General features: G+C 54.3%; 1 protein-coding gene across 1 annotated transcript; it reads left to right on the top strand.

The window, feature by feature from the left end:
• The first annotated feature begins 1,547 nt into the window (after window positions 1-1,547).
• Window positions 1,548-14,995, top strand: Vash1 (vasohibin 1). Its single transcript, XM_038336956.1, has 7 exons — window positions 1,548-2,398; window positions 7,316-7,404; window positions 8,640-8,696; window positions 10,147-10,221; window positions 10,814-11,195; window positions 12,244-12,356; window positions 13,093-14,995. The coding sequence occupies exons 1-7, from the start codon at window positions 2,063-2,065 to the stop codon at window positions 13,163-13,165; spliced, it is 1,125 nt and encodes a 374-aa protein (XP_038192884.1). The 5' UTR covers window positions 1,548-2,062; the 3' UTR covers window positions 13,166-14,995.
• The last annotated feature ends 4,757 nt before the right edge of the window (window positions 14,996-19,752 follow it).

Raw genomic sequence — 19,752 nt, 5'->3', positions numbered from 1 at the left:
GGAACATTTCTCCCAGATGATGGCTATTCATACCAACTACTCGTAGGGGAAAGTCTTACACCACTCAGCTGTAGACGTCTGGTAAAGTTCTTAGTTTGGGAGTTACACTCAGATCTGTGCTACAGCATCCACATGCCACACACAACCCTCAACTGTACTTACCTGGGCAGGTCAACTCTCCCCAAACACTGCCTCCCATCCTATGTTGCTGTCTTGGTCCCATGATTGGGAAAGCTCTTGTCTCCAGCCAGGTGCCAGGGACTGGGACATCCAAAGCCAGAACTAGGGGCACACTCCCGGGATCCCATGCAAGTAACCGAAATAAGCAGAGCAACTCTCGACCCTTACAAATCCTCCCTTGAGGAGCATTGTCAGAGAGCAGAGTTCATCCAGCGTGACAGATGGGGAAACTGAAGTCTGCAAAGAGAAGAGATTTACAAAACGTCCCAGAGAAAAATGGGCATGAACACCGTCTAGAACTCCCGGTTTCCAGGTCAGCGTTTTTGATTCTATAGCTGAGGGCCGCCCCTCCTCGATGTGTCTGTCCTTCAGGAAATTCCCTACCTCCCGCCACAATTCCTTCCGCGCCAGGAATCCCCCAGGAGTTTGCGCTCTATGTGGCGGGGTGTAAACTTCCTCCGCAGCTCTGCACCTACTCCTCAACGCCCTAAGAGAGAGGTGAGAAGGAGGGAACGTCCAGGACACTCCTGAGATAACTTGTAGTTATGAGGTAGTGGGGTGGCGGCCGCTGGAGGAGGACTCGGCGGGAACGCGCTGGCCCTTTAAGGGGGGGACGGAGCGCATGCGCGGCGCGGGCCGGAGTCGAGCCTGGTGGGCGGCGGGAAGCGCGGGGGACCCGGCCGGCGGCAGCGGTGGCTTCTGCTTCGCCGAGCCGGGACGCCGCCATCGGCCGGTGGGCTGCACCTTCATAGGCTGCTGCTCCCTGGGGATCGGTGCACCGACATCCTCCAGGGCTTTCCGCCGCGGGTGGAGCCTACGGACCTACCTTCGCACCCCGCGCGCCCTGCCCGGCTCAGCCTGGCAGTGGGAACCCCAGTGCAGCATCCTCCGACCGCTCATGCTGCAGCTGGTGGCGAGTGGCGAGGTTGCCGCTCAGCGACCTCAGCCTGGTCCCCCGCTAGTCGCCTGAGCCTCTCCCCACGATGGCTGAGCCTGGGGCCCGGAGTCCCGCTTTGGCTCAGCAGGGACCGAGCCGCGCCAGGTGCCCCCTGTATCCCCGCTGATCCGCTCCTGGCCCGGGATCGCAGGGCCCGAGCTCCCCGAGCCGTCGCCTCCCCGCCGCGCCCTTCCCCTCCGCCCTCTTTGCTGCTGTTCCCCGGGGCTAGGGGCTAGGGAATCTAGACAAAGCCCCACTTTGTGCGGGAGGCTGGCGTGGAATGTGTACGGCGGCGCGCGCCCCCTCCCCGCCCGCCAGCTGCGAGTCTTGGCTCCCGGAAGGGTCGCGACAGAGAAGTCGCCCCCGGCGCCGCGTTCCCCCCCCCCCCCCGCTGCATCCCCGATCCCTGGGGTCCAGACTGGGAGCTCACGCGGGCCCCCTCCGCTCGCGCCAGTGTGAGTGTGCAAGGATTCCGTAGAGGAATTTCTTCTCTCCAAAACGGGGAGTGGGCACCGGTGCCTTGGGCCTCCTTTTCAGCATTGCTGCAAGAGCTGTCTGGCCTCAGTCTCCCCATCCCCGGAACCCCACTTTTCTCCTCTCTGCCATCCTAGATCGCTGCGGGTCATTGTTCTTGCTGCCAAATGGGGGTGCTTTGTACAGGCTGCCAAGTTGGGGTGTGTTCTCTTCATCCAGTTTTTCAAACAAAACAGGGCTTCTAAGGCGGACCCTGGGCAACCCACCTGGCCATCACTCCAAGCTGATGCGCTGATTCTTTCTTACCAAATAGTATTTTATTGTATAGGAGCCACGCCCTGGTTTCTTAAAGGCGCCCGGCACTGTTTGGCCATGTGTTATCTTTATAGCGGTTATGTGGGAAGCCTCCTGTGAGGCACTTAGTTTTCCCGCCTCCTGATATATCCTCCCACCCCCATCGAGGATTTAGGGATGCCAGGGGGAAAGAAGGTGGTCCCGAGTGGCAGCAGCGGTGCCTCGCCGAATGCAGCCGCCGCCAGCGCTGCTGCTGCTGCTGCTGCTGCCGCCTCCCACTCTGGCATTAAACGTTTGGAGACCAGCGAAGGGGCCTCAGCACAGAGAGACGAGGAACCAGAGGAGGAAGGGGAAGAGGACCTACGGGATGGAGGTGTCCCTTTCTTCGTCAACCGAGGTGGACTGCCAGTGGACGAAGCCACCTGGGAAAGGATGTGGAAGCATGTGGCCAAGATCCATCCGGATGGAGAGAAGGTGGCCCTGCGGATCCGTGGGGCCACGGACCTTCCCAAGGTAAGACAGGGAGCGGGCAGGCACAATGAGGATGGGTTTTATTGACCTTGAAGCTAAGAAAATAATCCACATACATCTTGCTTCAGATGGAAACAGTAGGGAACCATTGGTAAGGAAGGTAAGATTTTTTTAAAATATAGGTAGGTGGCACCTGTCCAGAACTTTCTTTCCAGTGTTTTTGGGGTAATTTGATGAGGGAGGCTCAGTGCCCTATCTCCAGGAGGCCCTCTCCCATGGCTTTCTGGGTAGGAGGACCACAGATGAACTGGGGAACCAATGTGGCTTGGCGTCTTTCTGGCTCAGGACACTTCACAAGCCAAAAAAAACAGTAAGACTAATGATGAATGACTGGGAAGTGTAGGACTTTGTATGATGAGAAAATATTTTGTATAATATCTACTGAATTTGACCAGCAACAGTCCAAAGGAAGTAGTTTGGACTCCCTTTTAAGATGAGAAACTCAAAAGGTATGTGGGAAGTGGCAGAGCTGGGATTCAGCACCAGGTCTTAGGGCTCCGGATGCTCAGCTCCGTTGGGTACCAGATTCAGGGGCGTAGCAGCGACCCTGTGGGAAGAGAGGAGCAGAGTGTTCTTCTGCATTGACTAGAGCTCCTCTACCACAACAGTGCCTCCATGGTGCTGCTCAGGAAGGGGGGCTCTGTCTCATTCATCTTTGTCTTCTTGAGGTCTCCTGTGTGCCTGGCACAGGGCGGGCGCTTGTGTGTGTTTGCTAAATGAAAGGGCATTTGGGTTGTGCTGTGCAGTGTAGTGCTATAGTGTGTGTGTGTTTGTGTGTGTGTGTGTGCGCGCGCGCGCGTGCGCGTGCATGCGTGTTAATGTTTATGTTTTGTCTAAGGAAGCACTGTTTCATGTACTGAGGCCATTGGTCAGATGTCAGACTATAGCTTAGTCCTGAAGGAAGAGAGGGGAGAATGAAGTTCCTGATGCCTGGGGACCAGGCCTGTGTTGCTTTCGCTGAGTTATTGGCATAGCCATCAGAAAACTGTTTGGGGGAAAGATAATCTGAGGTTGAAGGTTGAGCTCCTAGTGCCTAATGCTTCCCAGGGGAATAAGCTAGACTGACTCTGAATAGTTACATTATCGCTCTCATTTATTTAGCTAATCTGAACTGGACATTGTTTCCACAGTCTTATCTTAAAATGAACACTGTGTCGAACATTCTAAAACACAAATTTGGGGATCCTGCTTTGATTTTTTTTTTGACCTCGGGACAAATTCCCGAACAAGAAAGCGTGACATCGCCGGATTAGGTATTGTTTTGGATCCCCTGCCTGCCCATGTGAGCCCGAGGCCAATCCCCTCCAGCCTGCTTGAGCCACAGTTTGCTTATCTGAAAAATGGGTTGGTGGTGGAGAGGGTGAATTGAGAAACCATGACCATTGTGAGGAGGAAGAGGAGAGGCCACCCGGATACCTGGCTGATGAGGCCAGCACTACACACTTCTCCCACAGTATCCAGCCCTTGTGGTTCTGTCTGGATTGGACCATAGGAGAGGGGTAGAATGGTCGCTGCTTTGGAGGACTCAATTCATCAGTGCCTTCAACAGTGATTGGTAGTAATGTGGTCTTCAGGCTTCATGCTTGGGAAGGAAGGACAGGTTCGAAGGCATCAGCTGTTTGTTAGAGAGGAAAGTATTAAGTCAGAAGTGTAGCAAGTCAGAGAGAATTCTGAAACTTTAAGCCTTTTGGGAAAGCGTCTCAGATCAAGGAAGTGGGGAAGCATGAAGCTCAACTGGACACTGGGCCCAGGGAACCCTCAGGGCCCAGGGGATGTGGAGGAGCCCTAGAGGCTGTGGAGAAGAGCAGCAAATATTGGGTGTCATACTGTGAACCACAGAAAGGCCTGAGCCTGGCCTGTCCCCTCCCTAGTGGCCTGCTACAGGTCACACTGTTTTTGATGGGCCCGGGGACGGTTTCTTAAGATACACATTGTCTTAACAGACCACTTGAGCCAAACAATAACATTGGGTGACTTCTCACATAATGATCCATAATTTTTGGCGTCTTTACGGGAAAGTAAGAGATATGGGAACAGCGAGCGTATGGCGCCTGGCGGGAGGGGCTGGGGTGTGTTTTCCACTCCCTCATTTTGCTACAGCTTCCCATGCCCCCACCCGCTTTCCCCGAGTTTTACAGGCTAAGCCTCTGCAGGAAGGTGCAGTAAAAGGCAGTTCTCTGCAAGGGAAGCCACCATGTCTTCTCACCCTAGCTATCTCATAACTACTTACAAGAGGAAGGTGTGCAGCATCCTTGCCCCTCAGCATCCCCAGCTGCCCGTGGATCAGCGGCAGTGCCCACTTCATGGGGATGCTGAGATGAACTGGTCATGGAAAGCGTGTAACACCTCATTAGGGGAGCGTCTAATGGGTCCCCTCCACGGCAAGGGCATGCAGCAAGCCACAAGCACTTGCAGGATCTGCGAGAGTGAGCCCAAACATAACAGTTTCTGGAAGGATCCAGAAGCCAGCAGCAGGCCATGCTCCTTCGTGAGACTCTCTCTAGCTGTTTCCAGCTGTCATCCCCTTTGAAAGTCCAGCAACCACTGACCCAACCCTGATGGTGAAGATCTAGCTGTGGCTTTGATCACTGAGCACCTGCAGATGGGGACCCAGGTGACTCTAGAGGGCCAGAGAGCCCAGGGCAGAGTGTGCTGGACAGTCCTTGGCACACATCTGTAGTCAGGTGTTGGGCAGTGTCCTGAGGTGTCTGCTTGCAGTAGCTCAGTGATACCCCCAGGCGGGTTCTGTGGCTGCACTTTCACAAGTGAGGAACATTCACCAGTGAGCCCTCTGGGGCACTGCTGTTCAGGACATCGCTGAAATCACAGAGCTGGATTCCATAGCAGAGCCAGTTCCGCTCTGGTCATCACTAAGTCTTCCTGACTCACCCCCAAGTCCAGCCACAGGCTCTCCCACCTCCCCTAAGCCTCCTCATTGTGTTGGCCTGAGGGACTCTTTCAGTAGGATTGTCCTGCAACCCTGCACTGTCTGGTTCCGGGATCAAGCTTTGCCCTTGGGAAAGCGGTCTCTAAGACATGCTTAGGATCCTAGGTCATGTTGGACTCTTCTTGCACAGCAACCTTCTTGATGGGTCCTTGATGGAGACAGGTGTCCATGATGCTTTTGTGGGTACAGCCTGGTCCTGGCTTGAGCCTGTCCCCAAATCTCTCTGCCTGAGCTCCGGCAAGTTGTTCTTCCATGGCTTCCTCCCTGTCCAGAGTGGCTCATGAGCAGCTGGGTACAGTTATACAGCTACAACCTCAAGGAGGGTGATTTTGCTACACTGAGTACCACCTGAGGTCAGCTGACATGGGTGGAGATGCAGTACTACTCACAGAGGTTTGCTAAGCTACTTCTGTCCTACCTCCCCACCCCCATACCCCCGACCAGGATGGCCAGCCTGCTCCTCGGACAGTTCGAATGCACATTTGGCGCAGAGTGATCCAGACAAGTGAAGGCAGGGCCCACCCTGAGCTTGTCTCCCGCAGGTGGCTATAAGTGACGATGCCAGTTTGAAGATGGTACCAATGCAGAAGGGGAAGTAGCCTCCCCAGGCTGTGGCATCTGCTGCTGGAGACTGCCCAGACGGGAAGCAAAGGACCCTGGGGAGGGAAGAGGGAAGAAAGACATGCTAGACGGTCTCCGAGCCAGGGCCCTTTCTTCCTGCATCTGCACCCTATGGAACGGAACAGTATCTGCCAGAGACACGGTCCTGATCTCCCACCGCCAGAAGCACCCCAGAGACAAGTGTCTGGTGATAACCAGTGTGTCATTTCCCTTCCCGACAGAGCCCAGCCACAGCGATTAGAGTATTGTAAAATCCTCCGTGGGCCCAGCCTCTCATACCAAGGATGAGTCCTTCTTCACCCTGCAGCCCCACCCTGAGTGTACCTGGGACTCCTGGTATATTTACAACTAGGTGGCCACGGGCAAACTCTGTGTGGTCCAATGGCAGCCTACTGGGGAATGATGGGAACTCACTGGTTAGATGTGGAGTGGGTGGGGAAAGGGTGTTTTGAAGCAAGACCTCCTACACTGTCCCCCCCTCCCACCGCCGCACTCCTTGACAGTTCAGGTTGGCGCCTTGGAAGTCCTGGCACACCTGTCCTGCCACGGACATCCCTGGCTGATGTCATATCCACCGGTCTAGGATAGATCCCCTAGCTTACGGTACCGCCCGGTAGGATGGAACACTGAGGAAACCAGTTTTGATCTAGTGCTCGAGCCACAGTGTATTAGGCTGTTTTCTCATTGCGATAATGAAATGCCTGAGGCAGGACACTTAGGACGAAATGAGGTTTATTTAGCTTGCAGCTTTGGGGACTGGAGGAGCCAGTGTTGGTTGAGACTGTGGGAAGGTCTGATGGCAGTGGATGGCATCGTGACAGGAGCATGGAGAGGCAGATCACACGGGGTGCAAGAGGCCATAGGAAGGAGGAGCTGGTTCCGCCCCTTTTGATGACAATCCTGAGAACTGCCTTCTGCCTTTCCAAGGGTGTGTCTGCAGTACCCTAATACTTTTATCTAGAACCTACCCAGGGACAAAGTGTCTAACACCTTTGCCACATCCAAGCCCCAATACGGACATTCTTGTTGTTAAGCATCAATTAATGCATATTTTAAATTAATATAGTCAGTCAGTGAATCCTCCTGTTTTTTTTTTTCTAAAATTATTTAACAGCGTAAAATTGCAAGGTCAACCTAAGTTCCACATTAGAAGTACAGTCAGGTATCAGGGATAGCTAAGCTGGAGGCCTGGGAGGAGGCTTGGGAAAGAAGGGCTCCCAGGGAAAACGGCTCAGAGTAGGAGCCTCCCCTGGCTGTTGCTCTGGGAGCGCTGGAAGCTCCAGGGTGTGCCTATCCATGTGACAGAGCTTTTTTTCTCCATCTGTCCCTAGATTCCCATACCAAGTGTGCCTACTTTCCAGCCGACAACGCCCATCCCCGAGCGCCTGGAAGCCGTGCAGCGCTACATCAGGGAGCTGCAGTATCCTCTTGGGTCCGGAGCTGTGGCCACCACTTAGTGACAGCCCCAAAGACCAAGTGGGGCCTGGATAGGGATCCTCAGGGCCAGCTCCCTCCCAGCTCTAGAGCTGCCATTCACCGGCATTTCTGTTCCCTGGAGCTGCCAAGGCTGTGTCTGAGTGCTGGACCCACTCCAGCTTCTCCAGCACCAGTTTCCCCATGCTCTGCATGTGTGTGTGTGCATGCATGCGTGTGTGCATGCATGCGTGTGTGCGTGCATGTGTGTGTGCGTGTGTTTGTGTGTGTGTCTATGTGCATGCGTTTGTGTGTGTGTGTGTTTGTATGTGTGCATGTGCGCCTGTAGGGAGAGAAGGGGCCTCCTAAGTACCTTGATGAGAAAAGGGGGTGTCAGCTATCATTCATCCTGGCCCAGCAAAGGGACGGAAGATGCTCTTTGGGGCTATTGCAGTGCTGGGTTTGAGAGGATGGGGGAAGGAAAAGGATCTTTTGCTCCAAGATATATTATCCATGGCTTGAAGTTTTCTCCCAATTCTTGGCACTTTTTTCCCCCCGTAGCAGGCCAGTTCCATTATGTCTCTGCTCTGGGCCCCTGGAGCTTCTTCACGAGAACCATGCGTCCTGGGTTCTGTGTTCCTTCCTTGCTTGCTCCTTGTGGCTCATATATCCTGCTTTCCTAGAGCATCCTGGACCACCAGCCCAGGGGTTGCACCACACACAATGAGCTGGGCCCCTTCCCACATCAATCACTAACTTAAGAGAACTCACCACAGGCCAGTCTAGTGGGGGGGTCTTCTCAATTGATGTTCCCCTTTCCCAAATGACTCTAGCTTGTGCTAAGCTGACATAAAACTAGCTGGCACAGGGGAGGTGGTGGCCTTCCAGCTTTCCTAGCTGTTTGGAAAACCCAGCACTCCGAGGAGCTGCCCCCAGCTAAGGCTACTTTCTCAGCCCCACTGGGCTGGCTGCCCACTCAGCGTCGTGTGCTGAGACAGGAGGGCAGGAGGGGATGAGGGAGACTGCAAAGAGTGAGGAGAAGAACTGTGAGAGCAAGGAGAACCCCCATGCTGGACCCTAGCCCCTCTTCCCAGAGAACAAGTCCTAAGCGGCCCGTATGGTGCTCTGTGGCAGATGTTGCAAAGGGGTCCTTCTGTAGCCATCCTGGCCTCTGGGGCGGCAGCCAAGGGGAAAACACAGCCTTCCCAACCAAGCCAGGAAGCCCTTAACCACTGTCCCCAGGTACAATCACACAGGAACACAGTTCTTTGAAATTAAGAAGAGCAGACCTCTGACAGGGTAAGTACCAGGCCTCTGGCCAGGCTCTCAGGGTTCCCCCACCCCCTTGGGTTTGATCCCACTAGGGAACCTCGGTGGTTTGCCTTTGAGTGACAGCTTAAGAAGGTAGGCGGGGACTTTCCTGAGAAAGGCCAGCCATAGGATGGGGGAAGGACGCTACCCTGGGAAGGGAAATCCCGATGAGATAGCCACCCAAGGCTTAGGAAAGCAAAGCTCAGCTGAACTAGTAAGTAGGGTAACCCCCCTCCCCAGGTTGTCTGGTAGGTGCTGTGGGCAGGGCGTGCAGGGGTGGGGTGGGAGCAGGGAAGAACCTCTCCCTCTTCTTTCCTTGAAGTCTCCCATGCCCTCTGCATCACATGGTACCTGTATACTTACCCAGTTTGTCTTGGATTCTCCTGGTCATGAAGTAGAGAGTCCAGTGTCTAAGCATCAGATCCCACAGGAAAGAGACTGCTTCTCTCACTCCCTAGCCTGTCGTGACTCAGCATGCAGACTCAGCATGTAGACCGAATCTCTTATTCTAGACAGTTTGTTTTAAGGTACTTATATCCTTAGTTGTGGCGGGGGTGAGGGGGATATGCCCTGAGTTGCTTATTTAATTAATTGCCCGGTCTAGAAATTCTTGGGTTGAACCCACCTTCTCTGATCCTGGGCTTTGCTCCTGTCCGTCTGTTGCTGCTGTGTGCTGGTATCTCATCCCATCTTCCCATAGGATACAGGAGTCCCAGGCAAAGCCAGTGGCCAAGCTGAGGCCCCAGACCTGGAGGATAGGCTGTTTTGAAATGGCCTAATTTTTGCCAGGCGGTGATGGCTCACACCTGTAGTCCCAGCACTTGGGAGGCAGAGGCAGGTGGATCTCTAAGTTCGAGACCAGCCTGGTCTACAGAGTGAACTCCAGGATAGGACAGCCAGGGCTACACAGACAAACCCTGTCTCAAGAAACAAAAGGGAGGGGGGCTAAATTCCAAGTTCAGGGGCAGGCAGGGACAGCTGTCTCCCCGAGATCCTACATCCAGGCTGCAGAGAGTACTTTCCATCGGTTAGCAAGGTTAGCAAGTTCTTCCGGCCTCTGGGGTTAGATGAGGAGTGTTTGCTGGCTGTGCTTAGGAAGGGAATCCATCAATGCTAAGCTTCTCCCCTCCCCTCAGCCCTATTGCACTGCGTGGGGCCATTCTTGCTCCCTCTCCCAGAAGTCTAAGCAGGAGCCCCGCCAGAGAGGAAGAAGCGAATGGAGGGAAGTACAGAGGGAGTAGGCCTACTTCCTGAGCTCCGGGGCCTGCCCCCGAGTCATCCCCTCAGACTCAAGACTTGGGCGAGGGAAGGAAACACCAGACCCGGGAGAATAACGGCTTGGAGGGCAGTCTCAGCCTAGTGTTTCTGGCTCCTCACCAAACAGAGCCTGAGGGGGCTGAAGACGCTCGCCACACAGCTCCGCCTCCCTTTCTCATAGGCTGATGGACCTGGCCAAGGAAATGACCAAAGAGGCTCTGCCAATCAAATGCCTGGAAGCTGTGATCCTGGGAATGTATCCTTCCTGGGGCCTGGGAGAGAGTGGTTCAGAGTGCCTTGGCTGCCTGCTGTAGAAAGGGAGGGTCTTCAGGGGTCTGGGCTCCCACCTTTGCTAGCCTCTCTTGGGCCCCAGCAAGGAGCAGCCTCCCGGAGTGGAGGAATCCCTGCAAAACAGAGGATCATTGGGGAAGTTGTCGTCTCAGTGTTCCCTCTTGCCACCATGCCAGGCTTGCTGGATAGCAACATAGACAAGGTGACCCTAGTTTTGGCACATCTGGATACAGTGTTTCTAAGTCCGGGAGCAGCAGCGGGGAGGCCCGCTGTTGGCGCGTCCAGATAACGCTGATCTGTAAAGAAGGCAGATGGGGGGTCTCAGAAACATAACGACCTGCAAGAATACACAGGGTTTCTCACCCAGACCCCTCCCAGGGCAGGGGAGCACCTGGGAAGGCTGGCAAGTCTCCTCGGAGAAGCAGCCCTCTGCGAGGACCCCAGTCAGGGCCGGGGAGGGAGACAGGTATCTGTGGCCTGTTTGTCCCGTTTAGGGACTCTTTGGCACTCATACGCCATCCTGCCCTGGCGCTTTCCATAACTCACCGCTTCACCAGTTACCTCACCAACAGCATGCCCACCCTGGAACGTTTCCCCATCAGCTTCAAGACCTATTTCTCAGGGAACTACTTCCGCCACATTGTGCTGGGGGTGAACTTTGGGGGCCGCTATGGAGCCCTGGGCATGAGCCGAAGGGAGGACCTGATGTATAAACCTCCAGCCTTCCGCACACTCAGTGAGCTCGTGCTGGACTACGAGGCGGCCTATGGCCGCTGCTGGCATGTGCTGAAGAAGGTGAAGCTGGGCCAGTGCGTATCCCACGACCCCCACAGCGTGGAACAGATTGAATGGAAGCACTCGGTGCTTGACGTGGAGAGGCTGGGTCGGGAAGACTTCCGCAAGGAGCTGGAGCGTCACGCCCGAGACATGCGTCTCAAGGTTAGGATCAGCAGTGGTCCCCGGAGCCACTGTCAACCCTGCTTCCTCATAGGATCCTCCATGCTTTGGCTGGCTTGCCCCGAACAGTAGGGGCTCCTGAGAATGAAGTATCTATTTGGACTCGGGATCAGACATTACTCAAAAAAGTCCTGCTGTTGAAGTTGAACCTTGGGTGGGCAGACCAAGAAACCTACTCTAGGAGGAGGAAGCATAGGCTTGGACATGTGAAGGCCAGGGACATGGTACATCTGGCCAGGGTGCCTAGCCTATCTGAGAGGGTGGTGGGGTAGGGTAGTGAGCCTCCACAGCCCGACTGCACTCTGACCTGCTCCTTCAAACCCCCGTGGTTAACATTGTCTTCCCCTAAGGGAGATGCTGCCTTAGGCCTGCATTACAGAGTCGTTCTCCATGCTGGAGCCGCTCCCTTCTCCCAGGTCCTGCACCCCAGGGTTCAGTGTTTTCAGGCAGCCTAAAGATTCCTTCTTCAGTGCTTTTGACTTGGCCTGCTCAGCACTAGACTCCCCATATTACTTCTTTTTCAGCTCCCCATTTGTCTAGGAGAGAAGAAAACTCAAAGCAGGCTGACAATACTTCATAAAGGATGACTCGGTTTTTTGTTTGTTTTGTTTTTTTCATTTTGTTTTCCTGAATCAGAGTTACAATTTCCAGTCTGGCATCTGAGATAGTCAGTGTCACCGTTGGGCTGGTAGGACTTGTCCCAGAGCATTTGCCATAGCCCCATCTGGCAGGCACAACTACCTCGCCTGGGTAGAAAGGGTAGAAAGGTCTTTCTTTAAAGATGTCTTCCAGTCCTATGGAAGCCCAGTGACAGCTCCCGCACTGTGTTCAGAACCCTCACAGTAGACAGACCTACCAAGAATCTACTGCCCTGGTGATTTAAGTGCCAGGGTGACCCAGAGACAAGGCAAAGGCTACCTGAGGCTTGGAGTGCACAGTGCCCAGGGCAGCTTCCAGGGACATTCCTGACTGAGCGGAGTGGGCCATGGGGCAGCCCAAAACGTGCTTTTATTTCTTCCTCCCCACCCAGATTGGCAAGGGGACAGGCCCTCCCTCTCCCACCAAGGACCGGAAGAAGGATGTTTCCTCCCCACAGAGAGCCCAGTCCAGCCCGCACCGCAGGAACAGCCGCAGTGAGAGACGGTGAGAAAGGAGGCTTCTCTCCTCTTCCGGGCCCCTCCTGACTCCTCTTTTCTTCCCATCCATTTATCTCTGAGAAGTCACGTGGGATGCCGGGTTCAGGTGTTGGTGTGTTGGCATTGCCTGCGGTGTGGTGCCATTTCCCCTAAAGAAAACACCCTCAGTTGTCTGAAGTAGACAGCAGAATGGACTAAAGAGGGAGGGTGGATTCTGTGGGGTTCCCACAAGGCCTGAGCGCTCCAGTGGTTTGCTGAAGGGACTCCGTCTATGACCCAAGGCTGCACAGCCAGAAGAGAAGGCTTCGAACACAGCTTTTGCCCCTGTGGTCTGGGCTTTTGTCTGGGCTCAAATGGCAAGATTTGCTATTTAAAGAACAGGCCTCTCGCTCTGGTGCCCTTCTCCACATATCATCCTGACTCCTGCTTTAAGTATAACTGTCCCTCTGGAGTCACCTGTCCGCTCTGAAGGGAGGGGTGCTGAGCAGACCTCTGGCACTAAAATACCATCACCCTGAGCAAGAGGCTATGTGACAGAGCAGGGGATCGATCACCTAGGACACCCCAGGCTGGCTGACTACGGCTCCAGAAACAGTCCCTATACCCTCTGCTACTGCTGTAAAGACCCCTTAGAGGAGGGAAGCCAGGAGGACAGTCCTCCCTCCCTCCCTCCCTCCCTCCCTCTCTCCATCTCCCTAGGAACCACTCGCTCCTCTTCTGAACCCCCTGTTTCTCTTCTGCAGGCCGTCAGGGGAGAAGAAGCCTGCAGAGCCCAAAGCCATGCCAGACCTCAATGGGTACCAGATCCGGGTGTGAGGCTGCTGCCAGCACCCCCATGCCTCCTCTGCTTCTGGAGGCCCTGACTTACCTGCACGAAAGAATCTACTCCTTCAGGCAGGGGTTGGTGATCGGGTGGGCTAGGGGTGGGAGGCAGGAAGGATGCCTTGCAGATCAGCCCCAGGTGACTTCCCCTCCCACGGAGCCAAGCCCCTAACTTTGGGCCAAGAAGCAGTATTTCCTTTGGAGTTTTAACCCTACAACTGAAGTTTAAGGTATTTGGAGGGAAAGGCACGTGGTAATGCTGGTAGCTGGCAAGGCTTGCTCTCTCTGAGCCCTCTGTGGCTTGGTGGGGAGGGCTTGCTGGCTCTGTGGTGCTCCAACCAGCAGTGATGAAGTTGGCTAGCCTCGCCAGTCTGTGGGGTGAGGGTGGGGTGGGGTCGGGATGGAGAATCATGACCCAGGGAAAGGGAAGCAGGGTAGGGGTCCCCCTGAGAAAGGTCCATGTAGTTCTCAAATCAGGAACGTGGCGGAGGACACATCTGTTTAAGGTGGAAGCCTATGACCCAGGAGAGCCCTCGGGTCAATGTGACTCTTTAGACAGCACTGTGCGCCTCCCAACACATACACAGGCACATACACACACACTGACACCATAGCCAGTGTGGGATTACGCTATAGGCGAACAAGGAGAGGACTGTTCAGGGAAGAGTTCCTGGCCCCCAGCACACTAGACTGGTTCAGTCTTGTCTTGACTATTGCTGCAGCCTGGGGACTCCTTGCAGAAGGACTGGACTTTGTAGAGCGCCCAGAATCTCACTGAGGATACCATGACCTTGAGAAACTGGCTGGGGATGGGGTAGCTGAGTGGGGCCCTCTAGTTGTGTGAGTGGGCTCTTCTCTCCTGTTCTAATCATCTCAGCCCTTGCTGGGGAAACAAGACTAGACCAGGATGCCTATACCCAAGGCCCACCTTCCCTTCCTTAGCTCCCTCCCCATTTAGGCTTGGGGTGGCAGCTAACTTGAGCGGATGGATCATGGATCGTGGGGCACTGGAAGGGAGGAGGCCAGCAGGCAGCAGCAGGAGTTGTCTCTCTCCTGGCCCTCAGGCAAGAGATCCCAGATAGGAAAGTGAGGAGTGGAGAGGGGCTGTCAGGGCTGGGGGAGGAGAGACAGCCCAGGAGTTGGGAGTGTAAGTGAGACAGTGGGAGGCAGTGCAGGATGGGGCCCTGTGGGGACTGCGTTCCCTGCAGCACAGACAGTACTTGTCAGGCTTTAAGTGACAGGATAGCAGGATGAGGTGACCATGAATGGGCTTTCCTGAGAAGCAGAGTCAGCCAGAGCAGCTGCCGAGTGGCTGCAGAGGGCAGAGGGCTTGGATAAGAGCAACAGAACTCCAATGCCTGCAGGGCCAGCAGATAATGAGGAAGAGTGCTGGGTGGGGACTGTGTCCAGGAAAGAGCACACCCCCTTAAAGTGGGCTGCTGTGTTCTACTGTTCCCACAGGGCAGACCCTACGAGGTAGTTTGGGGGGGGGGCTGCTTTTTTTTTTTAAGGCCAAGGCTCTGAATTAGAACATGAATTGTAATTTTTAAAAGTTAACAGTCCGTTCAAGAAATGATCGTTATAGGTAAGAATACCAGCCTCTTGGGTACAGAGCTTGGGCTGGTTGTAGGAAGACTCCTGTGGCACTGTGAGTGGAAAAGTGGCAGTTTTAAGTTTCCCAGAGGCAGAAAGGGCCGGCTTCCTGTGTCATCCCCTTACCCCACCCTACAGAGATCATGCGTGTGGTTGCTGGCTCACCAGAGGGGGTACAATAGGATAGAACCGTGAAGCTCTTGCCTGCCAGGAAATGGATGGTGGCTGGAAGTAAAGAGGGAGGGGAGGGGGAGGAGAGGAGGAGGAGGGGGAGGAGAGGAAGAGGAGGGATGTCTTTGCTGCTGACCTGTGTCACACAGAGGCTGACTGCCCATCACACCAACAGTTCCTAGACCCAGAGCCAGGCCCATGGAACCCAGCACAAGGAGACAATTTGCGGGGGGGTGGGGGGGGGGCTGGCTGCTCTGTCCCTTGCCTCATCTGGTTCCTCCTGGGGTCAGAGGGTCCCTGGGAAGTGCATAGCCTTCCCCTAGGCTATACCCCTGGCCAGGCCCATGGCTGGAGCCCCAAAGGGGCCTAAGACTATTGGATCTGCCTCAGAGTTCAGGAAGTAGGGCAGTGGTTCCCATGTTCCCGTGCCCACCTTAAGTGGTACAAGGGTGGACAAGATCTTTTTTGGATCTGAACATGGCTGCTTATCCGTAGCCCTGTATGTCTCTGGGAACGTCAAGATGTGACAGAATATGGGAGAAAGGAGTCAGGTATGTGGCCCGGGAAAGAAGGGAGCAGGTGGGTGGGGCACTGACTTGTTCCGGGTGTGGGGGAACAGCTGATGGCCAGTGTGACCCCCCCACCATGCTCTTCACCTCTCCTGAGCTAAGGACCTCCGGCCTGTGGAGACTGTCATGGCCACCGTGGTGCTTTTTATTTTTAACTCTTTAGTCGATGTAGCAAGTCATCCTCCCCTCTGGGGCCATTTCCACAGGCTGTGCTTTCTGGGGGCTGGCCTGGCTGGATGGCTTCTGGCAGAGGCAGGGGCAGGGACTTTGGGGCCTTAGTCACGACCCATGGCATCACTTCATCTCACTTCCTATGAGGGACAGGGGTCTGGCAGGTGTGACCCCAGACTCCTGGCTCACACCTGCCTTAGCTTCTCAGACCCGCCCTTGGGGACTGCTGGCTGATGAGGGCAGAGGAAGTTCCTTGCAGGAGGTGGCCTGGAACAGAGGTTCCTTGGTGTTGGTCAGAACACTGGGAAGCTGTCTTCAGAGAACCTTCCTCTCCACCCAGCTACCTGCCAGTCCTTTCCCTCCAAAACCTCACATTCCCATGCTCCCCTGTTCCCTCATGCCAGCCATCCATCCTGAATGGGTATGGCCAAGTGGGCAGAGCAGCAGCCCCCTGGCCCCAGACTCAATGATGAAGCCTAGAGACCAGGTACTGAGGAGCAGACTCAGAAAACAACCATGGCTGATGTCTAGTCCTTTCTGTCATATCACGTCCCATCCCCTTCCAGCTGGGATGACTTCCTGGCTCAAGGGAATAGGTCTAATGATAGCTGTGCAGTGAGTGCCCTGAGGACTGTGTGTATGTACACCTGGCCTTCCTGCCTGGAATGAATTCTGGTTTAACACGTGCGTGCCCCACCCTGACATGCTGCCAGTGGTGTTAAGAGTGCAAGGATGTGCAGGTGAGAACCAAGACGCCAGAGGTGTAAAAGGCAAGGCTATTCTAGGAGGAGTAGGTGGGAGCTAAGGGTTAACCCTGCCAGGTACCACAGCCTCCCACCAGCATCTCGGGGCAGGTGGGGCTGCCACAGGGTTAGCTGCAAGTCCCCTGCTAGGACCCTCTCACTCCATCGAGCTCAGTGCTTTGGGGTCCCAAGCCTCCTTGTGAAGTCTAAAGAGGAGTCTGGATATAGTCGAGCCCTGGGCCCGTGATGATGGACCATCCACCCCGTGCTTTGTCCGACTGCTGTGTTGTCCTAGATATTGTTATCCCTGTCTTTGTATCAGTATTACCCCTGCCTTTCACCGCACACTCTGTCTCATCCCTTTCTCACTTTCTTCCCCGAAATGAATAAAGTCTCCCAGCTCCTCTTGTATGGGCTGGCAGAAATCACATGAAACCTTGTCTGCTTCGCTTTGGGAGCTGGAGCCCAAACCCATTCCCACACTCATCAGCCCCACTGACTGCAGGAAGAAGCCAAGATCCTAAGCAGATGGGAGGAGAACCAAAGAGTGGGGAACAGGAAGCCTCCTAGCCCTGGCAAGCTGTGATGGGACTTCTGGATTCTGACTCTCAGCCTGTCAGAGCTATTCAGCCCTTGCTAGCCCTAATCGGGGATCATGTTTCCCATCCTGCTGGCAGGTGCCTCTTCCTCACACAGCTCCGAGGATATAGCTATGCCCTAGCCTTCTACAGTCAATCAGGAGAAAGGAGAAAGACAGTTCCTTTTAGGAAGCCACCGCAGAAATCCGAAGTTCCTTCTCAACAGTTGCCAATCCACAGCTTTGGGGAAATTGCTGGACCCACCGTCCTCTTCATTGTCCTTTGGCTCCCAGCCTCTTGCCCACTCACACTAAGTGCAAACACCGGAAACCAAGCCAACACTCACAGGAATGCAGCATTTGTCAGCTAGACTCATTCCTCACGTCTCACAAGCCTAAGAGTAAAATGCAGACTGTAGAGAGGAGGCCATGTTACAGGACAGCAAACCCCACCTTGTCCTGGCGAGGACAGTTTTAACCCAGCAAGCCTCTGTCATTTGCAGTGCTGTGATGATCAGATCACAAAGCTTGGGGTCAGCACTGCAGCTAGGGAGGAGAGGCAATCTGCTAATATCTAGAGGTAGCTTGACCCCTTAATTTAAGGTGACCACTTAAATTGAGGCAGTTTTGTTGCCAGCTAAAATACACCCCCCCCCAACTTAAAACAAACGTTTACACAAAGGTAACTGGAATTTGTGGATATGGTGAATGCACGGAATTCCATGAGGATGTGCTGTCTACACATGGAAGTCTAGCTACAGTGAAACACATCAGAGGACTCGGTGGGAAGCCGCAGTGGGCCTGGAACTATTTCTGAATTCAGGGATAGGGATGAGTTGAGGTGAGCCTAGGGCATCAGGGAACCCGCTTCATCGTGGTCACTGCTGAGCCACTTTCATAGAACGCAGATGTATCGCTGCTGACCTGTGGGCCGCTCAGAACCCGTTTCCTGGGGGAAGCATTTGCCTTATTTTCTGCTGCCTGGGCTCTCCCAGGCACACAGCCCGGCCCTTCCTCCTTCAGGCACGTGACTAAATTGACACTTCCCCAAAGCCCTGAAAAGACTGAAGGACTGACTCGTCCTTCCCAGCTGCCAGGACCTAGTATTTCGACTGTTACTGTGGAGGGCAGTGGCAGTGGGAAGCAGTTGTCATACCAAGGACTAAGACTGACCCAGATGCATTAAGGTTGCCTGGCAACACTTAGTGTTTGCCAAGAGGGTGGAGAACCAGCTATTAAGGCCTGACAGGTGGAGGAGACAGACCGGCTAACTCGTTGAGCCACCCCACACATGACAACTCTTTGCAATCCCTAGCCAGAGAGAACTTGCTAATGGAAAACAAAATTTCCAAGACTGTAAGTGTTATAGAATATAAGACGTCATTCTCTCCAGAGCTAGCTGATGTCCCAGTCGGTGGATCATAGGGACTGGGAATAGTACAGAGGGGCCAACTTCCCTGCAAAACACATGGGAGTTCACATTCTTCTGCCCCAGAGTGATCTGAACCTCACCAGGCTTTCTAGATGTCCCTTGTCTTCAACAATTAAAGGACAGGCAAAGGTGCAGCAGGCTTTTGGGGGCCCTGGGTCCCAGACACGTTTTCATGGTAGAAACTGCAGCGTAGATTACTTAACACGCCAAAACCCAGTTCTCCAGTGGCTCACTATGTACCAGCATAGGAACTGGAAAGAAAAAACAGAAGAAGCTGGTTGACCGGATCCCTTCCCTTCCCTCGAGCTGAAAGCTGTTTCTGAGCTCTTCCAGGCCCCTGCCCTACAGGGCAACCTGCAAGAAAGCCTGGCTCCCCTGTTCCCCTGGGAGGGCTTTGTCTGAGAAGCGTAAATCGGCAAGAAATTAAGCCAAGCTTCAAGACTCTGAGCTTGACGCTGGGTGAAAGAGTTGTCAAGGCCACACCCCTACTGCCTCCTAGTGGGAAGGGGAAATCGCTCCATAAGTGTTTGTTGTGCAAGCCTGAGGACCTGAGTTGGATCCTTAAAGCCAATGTAAAACTGGGCATGGTGGCACATTCTTGTAATCCCAGCCCTGGGGAAGCAGAAGGGATCCCTGGAGCTTACTGCCCAGCCAGTCTAGACTACTTTATAAGTCCTAAGCCATTGAGTAGCCCTGTCTCAAAAATCAGGGTGGACAGATCCTGAAGGATGGCACCCACAGTTGGTCTCTGATCGCCACATGCACGCACACACATTCACTAGCCTCCATGCACACATGCACCCACCTGAACAAGCGCTCACGCATACACACACACACACACACACACACACACACACACACTAAGTGGAAGCTCAGTATAAACTGTTAACCAAAATTCTGAGTGTGTGTGTTTGGGGATTGAGGCACTGGGGGTCCTTCCATGCAGGGAAAAAGTGCACTAGAACTGTAACTCCAAGCCTGGAACTTTCAAAGACTTCCCCCAGCCCATGGGACCAACCATCTAACCTTCCTGGGAACAACCATCCTCCCCAGTCTACCAGAATTTTTGGCATTCTTAGCATCCCTTCCTTGCTGCAGCACTAGCAACACAAACCTAACCCCCTCTTGGAAGTTCTCTCTCAACTTCCTTTCACCAAAGGATGCAAACTGAAAGGCAGAGGGAGTCAGTGACTTCCTACTCATCAATCAATCTGGCCAAGGTATGGCAGCTTAATCCAAATCCCTGGATAGAGTTGCTTTCTCCTAAACCAGCGGATTCTGACCCAGAGTGCGCCAGCAGCTCTAAATAATGCCAGGTCCCTGGG

This window comes from Arvicola amphibius, chromosome 7 (assembly GCF_903992535.2).
Source record: "Arvicola amphibius chromosome 7, mArvAmp1.2, whole genome shotgun sequence".
Lineage (NCBI taxonomy): Eukaryota > Metazoa > Chordata > Mammalia > Rodentia > Cricetidae > Arvicola > Arvicola amphibius.
Note: the sequence above shows the minus strand (reverse complement) of the source record. Positions and strands in the feature narration are given on the sequence as shown.